Here is an 11,810-nt window from a genome sequence, read left to right on the forward strand (position 1 = left end):
CTGTATCTAAGGTGAGTTTCTTGTAGACACCATGTGGATAGCTCTCTCTTATTATTTTTTTTACCCATTCTGTCAGTCTCTGTCTTCTGATTGGGGAATTTAATCCATTCACATTCAGTGATATTACCCCAAATCTATTATTTACTTCTACCATTTTATTATTTGCCTTTCCTATGTCATATCTTATTTTCAACTATGTTTTCACTCTGGCTATTCTTTCTGATAGTCTTCCCTTCTACACCCTCCTCGAAGTCTCTGTCTCCTCCCTTTCTTTCAGGATGTAATCCTCCTTCTCATGTTTCCTGTAAAGACAGATACTTTTTTACAAATTCTTAGTTTCTGTTTATTTGTGAATATTTTAAACTCATCGTCATATCTGAAGGACAACTTTGCTGGATAAAAGACTTCTCTGTTAGCAATTTTTCTCTTACAATTTCCTGATTATAGAATATAACTGTCATTTTTAAATCATGAATTCACACTGATGTCTCTCATTCCAACCAAATACCACAGGACTTTTCCTTACTTTCTCCAATAATTAGAATCCCTATTTGAAACATCAGTGTGTGTGTGTGTATGAATATATATATATATATATTCATCTGCCCAATCCATATAGTCTTTGGCCAGATGTCCTTGTGCCATTGCACTAATTGCTCTTAATGCCTGGGTGTTTGAAAGGCCCTCTACCCATGTTCCAGATTTAAAAGACATCCACAGGCATCCCAAGTCAGGGTTAGCTGCTCTTTCCTCTCTCTGCTCATGGCAGAACGGCAAGAGTCTGGATCAAGAGGAAGAAGGATAGAAAGCAAATAGGTTCTGTCTAACTGCTTTGCCTCAGATTCATGCTAGTGTGGTTAACTCTTTCCAAGTCTAGCACCTTGAGACAATTATTATTATTTTCAGTTGAGGACACCAAGCCTTAGAGATTCAGACCAGGGCTGTATCTCTTTCATCATTGTGTCCTCACCGCCCCCCCCCCCCCAACTTCGGGAATGTAGGAGGTGCTTAATATATTTGTTGAGTGAATGATTGGATGAGAGGCTGTACTAAAATCTCTTTTGAATTTGGTTGTTCTCACATTGTAGTCTGCATACGAAGTGTAAGGGTAAGGCCACATTAGGAAAAGAGGAATTGCAAGTGCCTTCAGATAAATAAATAACGTAGAACTGCTCGTAAAAAAAAGTGTAAATAACTTAGGGCTGCACTCAAGAAGAGTGCCAATAAATAACTCAGGGCTTAGGGCTGCTCCTAAAAAGAGTACCAATAAATAAGTTAGGGCTTAGGGCTGCTTACAAAAAAAGGGCTTTTAAAAGAAAAAAATAGATATGCTACCTTCAGCTAACCACAGTGTTCTGCTTGTGTGCCTGCTTGCTCGCTCAGTTACTACTAAACACCCTCCCCCTCCTAAAAGGCTATAAAAACACCTCTTCCCTGAATCTCGGGGCTGTTCTCTCCTCTGCGTAGGATGAGGCAGTCCCCGTGTGGCTAATAAAGCTCTCAACTGGAACTCTGAATATTCAAAATCTGAGACTGGTCGATATCACTGGTCTATAACAGAAGTACCATATTAAATACAAATTTCTGGGCCCTATCCCAAGGTAGCCTGTCTCTAAAGAGTGTGCGGTCCCCCCCAGAATCTGCGATTCAAGTGTCCCCCCAGCACCTCCACGATTGTGAAGCATAGTTTTCATAGCCCCATCACGACCTGATCATATTGGTTAGTTGTCATCTCTGCTCCAGTAGAATGTAGGGGACCGGGTTTTTGCCTGTCTTCATCTTTGATATATCTCAGGAGCCTGGTCCAGTTCAGGCTCTCCATAAAGATTTGCTGAACGAGTGAATAAATCTTTAGGGTCACTTCTAATTGGAGCTTTTCTTTGGTGTTGAGCACGGGCTGAAATTCGGATACAACGAATTGAATTAATGAATGAGTGAGTGAAGGACCTGCGTTCTGCGGGCTGGGAGGTGCAGGAGTGCGGGAAGGAGTCCTGGGCTGCCCTGGACAGGGTGGTAAGGGTCTTGCGGCGGGCGGCGGTTCCGTCAGACCTGCGAGGGCCTCCTACTGCGCACCAGCTCCGGGAGACGCGGCCATGACGTCATGGCGGCGGGCGCAACTTGCACGCGTCACCCGGCCGGCGGCGTCGTGACGTCACGGCTGCGGAGCCGGCTGAGGCGCTGTGGGGCGGCGGCGGCCTGGCGGAGAGCGCGGCCGAGGCCCCTCAGCACGCGGGGGGAGTTCGAGAGCAAGTACTTCGAGTTCCAGGGCGTGCGGCTGCCGCCCTTCTGCCGCGGGAAGATGGAGGAGATCGCCGACTTCCCGGCGCCGCCCAGCGACGTGTGCGTCGTCACCTACCCCAAGTCGGGTGAGCGCCGCGACGCTGCCGCCCGGACCCTGCGCCGCCGGGCCTCGCCTTGCCTGCTTCCCCTCCCGTTTCCTGGTGGGCTGTGTGACCTCGGGCAGGTCGTGTCACCATCCTGTTCCTGGATCCCTTACAGCCTTGGGTGCAGAGTCCTGGTGTCATCTGGGAAGGGGGAGAAAACTGAGCTTGAGGGTGTTGACAGCCCTTGTTTCCCATGTGGTGTCTCAGCTGGAGGGGGTTGAACCTGGTTTGTCCATTCCAGGCCAATTTAAAGGCAACCCTGGGGGCCGGGGAGGTGGTGGGGAGACTGATGTCTTAGGTTTCTTAGTATGTTAATGTCGGGGCTTGAAGGGTGTTGTGAATGAGGGACACTGTCTTCAAGGAGCTTGCAGCGACACCTGGGAGTGCTGGCTGAAAAGCCCACAGATGAGCCAAGGAGGTCATTCTCAGGGTCAGGTCCTGGCGTGGGAACGTGGGTTCAGATGAGGAAGGAAATCATGGAAGACAGCCTGGAGGAGGTGGCTGGGACCTGGGAGTTGAGGGCTGATGGGGCTACCAAAGCTGAGCTCACATGGTCGTGGGTGTGGGTGGGTCCCAGGCACTTCTTATCTCTCCATTTCACCCTTTCATGATTCCTAACTGGGAAGTGGTGGGGTTTTTCTGGTGGGAGCCTTCACCTGGCAGTGAGTCCACGTGGGCCATGTGCTTGGTTCAGCCACACACTTGATTTGTGAACCGAGTGTGTGCGTGGGTGTGTCCTAAAGCCCAGTTCTGTAGTAGGAGGAAGTTTTGGGTCCTGGGTTCATCGCCCGCTAGCATTTGTGAACTTGGACAGTTAATCTCTGAGCCTGTTCTTCACATATAAAGTGATAAGATAATAGGAGCACACTAGGGTTTTTGTGAGAATCAGGTGAAATCACTAAGTAAGTTCATGGTACAGTGCCTGGAGCACAGTAAGCATTGTACAAACATCGGCTGCTATGGAGTGCTCATCGGGGCACCTTTGTGTGGGGAGTGTGGGCAGGGGCCAGGGCTCGGAAAGCTGGTTCTCAGTTTGAGGTCTCCATCCGTTTACTAGTGTGTGAAAATGAACTGCTGCTGTTCCTCTTTGAGCGTCCAGCTCCTCTGCTGAATTGTGGGGATTAATTGAGAATTGGAAGACAGTGGGTGTGAGGGCACCTGGGATGGGGGACTGCTGGCTCCAGGAGGCTCTCAACAGGAGTGGCTTCCCTGTCCTTTTTCTGTCCTGCAGGGAGGAGCTTGTCCTAGAGGCTTTCTCAGTGTCTGTTGGCAGAGCAAGTCCCAGCAAGACCCTGATGTAGGGTGGAAGCTTCAGGTAGGCAGTGGTCCTGCAGGGAGGCCCCAGGCCCTGCACCCTTGGTCCCGCTCTGTTGGGTTGCACCTTACAAATTTCAGGTGTTTTGTTTCAGGTGAAACTGGGCAGGTTCTGGCTGTAAAATACTCATGCCCTGTGGCTCTAGAGTCCAGTGGGGCACGTCTGATTCACTGGGGCAGGTTGATCACATGTGCTTATCTCGGCTTCCCCTTGACACCTCACTGAAAAGAAAGGAACAGGAAATTCTGACCCCACGAGGACGGGAGAGTTGGTGACTGAAGAGCAGATATTTGGAAGCACACTTGCAGGCGGGTGAGTGGTAGCTGCCCCAGCAGGGTGAGAACCTCAGTGCCTGCAGAGGGGGGAGGGTGGCAGCCAGGTGGGGGCACCTCCAGCTGCAGAACTCCAGAAAGGCAAGAGCTGGAGGCCCCTGGTATTTGAGAAGGTGGCAGCTGCTGTGTGGGGTTGAGAACAGGAGGCCCTTTCAGGGACAGATTTCTTCCTTGGGAAAGCTGGTCCAGACAGGCTGTGGATTTGGGGATTTGAACACAGGTACAAGCTGGGATTAAGTGCCCTACTGAAAGAGAGTTCTGTGAAAGCCCCACATTGAAAGGTGAGATTCTCATCCTTTTTCCTACTTATTGGTGCCCCAGCCCGTTTTACAGACCCCAGGCAGGAGACTGGAGGCATCCCTTCTGGAGAAGCTGCCCTAAAGAAAAGACCTAAGATCCTTGCATTTGGGAGTCTCCCATGGAAATGCCTGGATCACCCCTGACAATGCACCTAGGATGGGTCCTTCCACAGGGAGCACACTAGTGGGCAAGGCCCATCCACCCAGAGGAGGCTGCTGCCACTTACTGTTCTTACCTGTACGTGGACATTCAAGGACCACCAGGTACTGAAGCCTCCAAAGTAAGGAGAGAGACCCACCAAAGCAAAACAAAACAGCAGGAAAAAGGAGCTCAGGAATCCCAGACGGAGTCAGGAGCAGCAGACCTAAGAGACCAGAATGACGCCAACCAGAAAGCCACGTCCTCTCATGACTCTCATAAAATCCTCAGAGAGTTGAGACTGATGCTGCTTTCAGCAACAATAAAAGATTAGGAATTGAGCTTTTGAGGAATTAAAAATATAGTTAAAATTTTAGAAAACTCAGTTGTAAGGTTGGATGGTCAAGCTGTAGAAATGTCCTAGGAGGTGAAACAAAAGGCCAATGTGATGTCAATTAGGAGCAAAGAGATTAGAAAATTAGATTGATCTGAGAGTTCCAGAAAGAAGAACAGAGGCCATAAAAGAGAATGTTTTTGAAACCAAAATTCCCAGAATTCAAGGACACGAGTTAAAAGCCATTGCCAAGTGACTTCTGCAGTGAATAAATAAAAGACTATAGTGAATTGTGTTGTAAAATTTTAAAACTGAGGATAAACATAAATGACAGATTTCCAGAGAGAAAATGGTTCAGTCAAAGGAGTGACATCAGACCCTGAGAATTCCCCACAGCAAAACAGGCAGCTGAAAGACATGAAAGTGACTTCACAGTTCTGAGGTGACATGTTCTCCAGCTTGCAATTTTATACTCGGGCACATGAGCAGTCAAGGGCGAGGGAAAAGTAGACAGTTGGGAGTCATGTAAAGTCTCCCAAAGGTAGGTTGTCATGCTCTCTCTTGCTTATTGTGGTTTGTTTCCTTGGCTCTTTTTTTTTCCCCTGGCTCTTCTTTGATATTTGGTTCAACTTATTTTCAGTGTTTAAAATCGTCCACTTTAACTTTTCAGAGTTGGGCCAGAGACTCACTAGTGGAGCGCAGATTTTCTCCCAGGAGTTGGATATGGGATTGCAGTTTTTGTCCATGCAGCTTCAAGACCGGCCAGCAGATGACTGTAGTCAGCGCACCTTCCCATAGAGATGTTTCAGTCCAGGCTTTCCTGTGTTCCTGTGTTGAATCTCCAGATTAGAGATTCAGATTGGGCTCTGCAGGCCAAATTCACTGAAGAAAAGCACCCCAACCCCTTCCTTTTCCCTTGAAACAGCTGACAGGAAGGCAGATGTCTGCTCCCCTGTCTTTGAGCTGCATTGAACCCAGGGTTTTTCCCCAGCTTTCTATCTTGGGGTGGGGGAGGTCCAGAGAGGCGTGGTAGGCCCTGCTTGTCCTTTCAGCTTCTTGTCTCTGTATCCCTCACCCTCCTGGGAGCTGTGTATCACGGTCCTGGTCTGGTGGCCCCAGAGGACGACCCTTGGATAGCTTTTGTTTTTTTCTGTGTTGTTTTTGTGAGCGATTTCCAGGATCTCTGGAAAGGAGAACCTGGAAATCTGGATTTTTGAAAAGTATCCCAGTTCATTTTCTTGCCTACAATGGTTAAGAACCCCTGGCTTGTTTAAGTCATTTCCATTTCATTCTTTGCCACTAGACTTTGCACACTGTGTCTGCTGAATGAATGATTAGATTAATGAATGAAGCCCCTCTGTTTATCTAGTCTCCAGAGTCTTTAAAACAGAGGTCTGCTAACCTGTGGATAGCAGCCTGGTCAGGAGTAGGGTGGAAGTGGTGCAAAGTAGCAGGGGAGGAAAGGAATAAGAGGAAAAGTCAGCCAGGACAGCAGCAGAAGGTGTGGGAATAGGTTACAGGTTGGATACAAAGGGAGAAAGGAGTACAGGGCCAACCTTTGACAGAAGCTTCAGGGACTGGGCCTGGCTCCAGAGCAGTTGGCAGTAGCATGCACTTAAGCATGTGGAAGAACTGGGCCATCAACTAGCTGTGGGAGTGCAGGTAAGTCACAGCCTCTCTGCATGTCAGTGTTTTTCTCCTACACAGTAAGTGGGTGGGATTGCTAAGGTTTCTGCCAGGACTACAAACAATATTAAAAATCTGAATTTTACTAGGAAGTTATAGGTCTTGTGCATCTGCAGGCTTTTATCACAGAATGGATAGTCATCAGGATAACAAGTGGATAGCCCCCCTTGAGCAGGGAGGAAAGTGTGCTTTTCAGAGAGACCTACAAATTCCAATCGTGATTTTACCACTTCCAAACTGTGTGGCTTTGGGCAAGGCATGTACCTTTCTGGCCTAGTTTCCATAGCATAAAATAGGGTTAGTAACACTCTCTATCACATGCAGTTGCTTGGAGGATCATCAAGGTAGTATATGAAAAGTATGCTGGCTCGGAGAGAACCAGGGTACTCTTATCCCTGGAGCCATGCAGCTGGAACCATGCTAAGGGGTTTTTCATAAATGGCCCTATTTACCATCACAGTAAGGAGAAAACAATTTCTGCCAGCCTTTTATAAAGGATGAAACTGAGACTCAGAATAAGGATGTCACCCTTAGTTCCATAGCTTGCCAGCCAGGTAGGACCTGAGCCCAGACATTTCTGACATGCCCTATACTCTTTACCCTCTTCCGATGCTGCCCATGTGTCACAGGGATCTGGCAGAGGCTAAAGTAGATAATGTCTCTGAAGCCTCCCTAACCTGGATTCCTCTCTTGAGGCTAATTTAAAAGGAGTGAGGGGGTAAAGACCTGGTGCACAATAGGCTTCAGCTGCCAGTTATCTGTGGACAGGAGGAGCTTAAATGCTGCCTGGCAGGACCCTCTGTGTCTTTTATAAGCAATTTCACAGGCTGGAACTTTGAAAGGCAATCTGGTGTCTGGGCTTAGTGCCCACATGTCCAGCTCCTTTGGCTCAGGACACCTGCCCCTAGCCACCAAAGTGGTGCTTCTCTGGTCCTGCTGGTCCCTGCACATACTGAAGAGGCAATTTTAGGTATGAAAACCTACATAGAGATTTCTGAAGAATCTCTAGAGACTGACAAATTTCAAGCACAAGTCAAACAGACTGGGTACTTACTCAGAATTCATCCTTATCTGTAAAATGGAGCTGATATTAGTTCCTGAGGCTTGATATTATACTAAGCACCTAATGACTAAAGCATGAGACCCAGAACTCCATGAATACAGAAAAAACAGGTTTTCTTCCCCCAAGTAATCTTGTCGCTCTGCTCTCATTGTCCTTCTGTCAAGCCTGTCTCTTGTAAAACACACCCATGAGGATTCAGAATCAAGATGGCATCAGAGTAGCTCAGGCAGGGCAAACTGTCTTGCAACATAGGGGGGAAAGTGTAGAAATAATCTGAGGGATTTGCTGTGGGAACCCTTGCAGTCCAGGAAAGTGTTGCACACATAGCCCAGAAGGGACTGGAGTGAAGAGACGAAGTGAACAAAGAGAAAATCATGAGTTGATACCCCTGTGACTGGAAATGCTGCCCATCCCCCACCCTCAAGGTGAAGAACTTCAGTAAAACCTGTGGGTGAGTGGCCGACAGGAAAGGGAATGGATAGATTCCTCCTTGGGAAGAGTCAGGGTGCAGTGGAGGGTTGCTGTGATTTCTCTTTAGCGAAAGTCACTACCATAACTCAGTAACTCGGAAGAGGTAGTGGAATTTGAAGTGTTTGCTGAGGAGCACCATTTGCTGGCCAGCCAGAGAAGTGAAAGAAGACAGACTGGTCTCTCCTGATTGTTTCCCTGGCATTGGTAGACCTGATTGGGTCCCATTAGTGGCCCCTGCCAGTTTTGACTACTTATATAGGACAATATTAAAAGTTTTAGAAAAAACGAAACTAAAAATCAAAGAAGAGCTGTGAAATAAAACCACTAGTCAAGAGAGTGAAATTGATCAACAGAGCAAAATCATTGACATAAGCAGATGCCTTGGTATCAACAAAAGATAACCACCCATATTAAAAATCAGAAAGATATGGCCCAGTCAAAAGAAGAATCCAGTTATCTAGATGAGATTCAGAATTTATGACAACTAATAAATAATGTTCAAACCTCCTTAATCACTTTAAGGTGATGAAGGAAAATATGACTAAAGAAATAAAGGATATTAAGGTGACACTGTGTGTGCATACAGAACAACTTGAGAGCCTGCAAAAGTAGAGCCTATGGGAATGAAAGACACAACAGATGAGACTAAAAATACATTGGGGCATATAACAGCAAAATTAATATGTTATATGTTACAAGAACAAATAAGTGAGTGCAAAGACAGGACATTTCAAACTGAAAAGATAGGAGAAAAGAGAAAGAATGGAAAAATTTTGAATAGCGTCTCAGAGAACTGAATAACCACAAAATGCGCAAACATATGCATTATAGGTGTCCCGGAAGGAGAAGAGAATGGAAAAAGATTAGAAAGAATATTTGAGGAAATACTGACTGAAAGTTTTCCAAACCTTATAAAAGGGCTATTGCCTATCAATATTCACAAGGGACAACATACCCCAAATAGAATGAATCCTAATAGACCTACTCCAAGACATCTATTCATATTGTCAGAGGCCAAAGATAAGGAATTTTGAGAGCAGCAAGAGAAAAGTAATGCATTACTTAACAGGGAGCCTCAGTAAGGCTAAATACCTACCTACAGAAACCATGGAGGCATGAAGGCAGTGGTATGATATATTTAAGGTACTGAAAGAGGAAAATTGCCAGCCAAGAATTCTTTATCCAGAAAAACTGTCCTTCAGAAAGGAAGGTGAGTTTAAAGTCTTTACAGAAAAACAAAAGTTGAGAGAGCATGTTACCAAGAGACTGTATCTACAAGAGATATAAAAGGGTGTGTTACAGCCTAATAAAAAAAGACATAGGAGAGAGCCCTGGAGAAGAGTATAGAAAGGAAGAACATAACTAAAAGAAATTGAAAGGGTTAAAAGACAGACAGTAGGAAGATATGACAGCAGAAAGCCAAGGAATAAAATGGGCAAAGCAAGAACACCTTTATAATAGTAACACAATGTTAGTGGATTGCACTCCCCAATTAAAAAATATCAAGTGATAGAATGGATAAAAAAATGCATGAGCCATCTATTTTTTGTCTACAAGAGACTCGCCTTAGATGCAAGGACACAATCAGGCTGAAAATGAAAGATTGGAAAAAGATATTCCATGCTAGTAGCAATCAAAAAAGACCAGATACAGTAATACTAATGTTGAATAAAATAGATTTTAAATGCAAAGTGTTTAAGAGATGAAGTAAGTCACTATATATTAATAAAAGGGACAATTCACCGAGAGTAAATCCAGTAATAAATATGCATCTAACATAGGTGCCCAGAAATATGAGACATACATTGGCAAAATGGAAGGTAGAAATAAACGCCTCTACAATAATGGAGGCTTTGACACTCCACTTTCAGCATTAGAACATTTGGACAGAGGATACATAAGGAAGCTGAGAGCTTGAATACTATGATGAATAAACTAGATCTAATACACTTTTATAGTGCATCACACCCTGAAACAGCAGGATATACATTCTTCTCAAGTGCTCATGGACCTTTCTCAAGGATAGACAATATGTTGTGAGAGAAGTTGGAGCTCAGTAACTTTAGAAATGTTGAAATTATGCAAAACACTTTATCATAATAATGAAAGTAAGTTGGAAATTAATAAAGGAAGAAAAAAGGGAAAATTCACAGCTATATGGAGATGAAACAACATACTTAAATAATCAATGAGTTACAGAAGAACTTACAAGAGGAATCAGTAAAACCTCAAGACAAATGAAAATGAGAATACAACATACCAAAACTATGGGATACAGCAAAGGAAGTTCTGAGAAGGAGATTTATAGCCTTCAGTGCTTATATTGAAAAAGAAGAAAGAGCTAAAATAGATGACCTAACTACGTAGCTGGAGGAACCAGAAAAAGAACAGTAAGCTATTCTCAAAGCAAGTAGAAGGAAGAAAATAGCAAAGATCAGAGCAGAAATAAATGAAATTAAGAGCAAAAAAGCAATAGAGAGAATTAACAAAACCAAAAGTTGGTTATTTGAGAGGATTAAAAAAATTAACAAACCTTTAGCTAGATTGACAGAAAAAAAGAGAGAAGGTACAGATAAATGAAATAAAAACTGAAAATGGGGGCATTATTACTGAAGCCACAGAAATAAAAGACAGCATAAGAGAATACTATGAACAACTACATACCAACAAACTACAATGCAGACAAAATGGGAAAATTCCTTGATCTTATGAACAATCTGTACTGACCCTAGATGAAAAAGAAGACCTCAACATGCCAAACACAAGTAAAGGGATTGAAACAGCCACAAAACAACTCCCCAAATTGCAAAGCCTAGGTCCAGATGGTTTCACAGGTGAGTCCTACCAAGCATTCAAAGATGTAATACCAATCTTACCCAAGCTCTTCCAAAAAGTTGAACAGGAAGAAATGCTACCAAACTCATTCTATGAATATAACATCACCCTAATACCAAAGCCAAATAAAGATATAATGAAAAAAGAAAATTATCAACCAATTTCTTTAATGAATATGGATGCAAAAGTCCTCAACAAAATACATGCTATGTAAATCCAAAAACACATTAAAAACATTATACACCATGTTCAAGTGGGCTTTATTCCAGGTATGCAAGGGTTTTCAGCCTAAGAAACTCAGTCAGTGCAATACACCACAATAATAAATTGTAGAAGAAAAACCACATTATTTCCATTGATTCAGGAAAGGCATTTGACAAAATACAGCATGCCTTCCTGATGAGAACACCCTGAAAAATAAGAATCGAAGGGAACTTTCTCGATACAATAAAGTGCATATATGAAAAACCCACAGTGAACTTTGACTTAATAGTGAAAGACTGAAAGCTTTCTTACTGTGATCAGGAACAAAACAAGGGTGCCCATTCTACCCAGAGTTACTCAATATTGTGCTAGAAATTCTAGTTAGAGCAATTAGGAAAGAAAAAGAAAAAAGGCACCCAAATAGAAAAGGAAGGAAAAAAAGTTTCATTATTTGTTTATAATACTATCCTATACTTAGAAAATCCCAAAAAATCGACAAGAAAACGGTTAGAACTTATAGATAATTTCAGCCGTGACAGGATACATGATTTTTTTTTTTGGAGGTACTGGATATGGAACCCAGGAAAAGTACATGGGAAGCAGACTCTCAACCACTGAGCTACATCCACTCCCCAATGAGAGTTGGTTTTTTAATTTGTTTGTTTTGTTTTTAGGAGGTACTGGGAAAGGAATCCAGGAACTTGTACATGGGAAGCAGGTGCTCAACCACTTGACCTACATCCACTCC

At 44.1% G+C, this 11,810-nt stretch overlaps 1 protein-coding gene across 1 annotated transcript; it reads left to right on the forward strand.

Annotated features, from left to right (window-relative positions):
• The first annotated feature begins 2,101 nt into the window (after positions 1 to 2,101).
• On the forward strand, positions 2,102 to 9,395 carry LOC139440110 (sulfotransferase 4A1-like). Its single transcript, XM_071218739.1, has 2 exons — positions 2,102 to 2,366; positions 3,616 to 9,395. The coding sequence occupies exons 1-2, from the start codon at positions 2,102 to 2,104 to the stop codon at positions 3,630 to 3,632; spliced, it is 282 nt and encodes a 93-aa protein (XP_071074840.1). The 3' UTR covers positions 3,633 to 9,395.
• Positions 9,396 to 11,810: the final 2,415 nt, after the last annotated feature.

This window comes from Dasypus novemcinctus, chromosome 12, assembly GCF_030445035.2.
Source record: "Dasypus novemcinctus isolate mDasNov1 chromosome 12, mDasNov1.1.hap2, whole genome shotgun sequence".
NCBI lineage: Eukaryota > Metazoa > Chordata > Mammalia > Cingulata > Dasypodidae > Dasypus > Dasypus novemcinctus.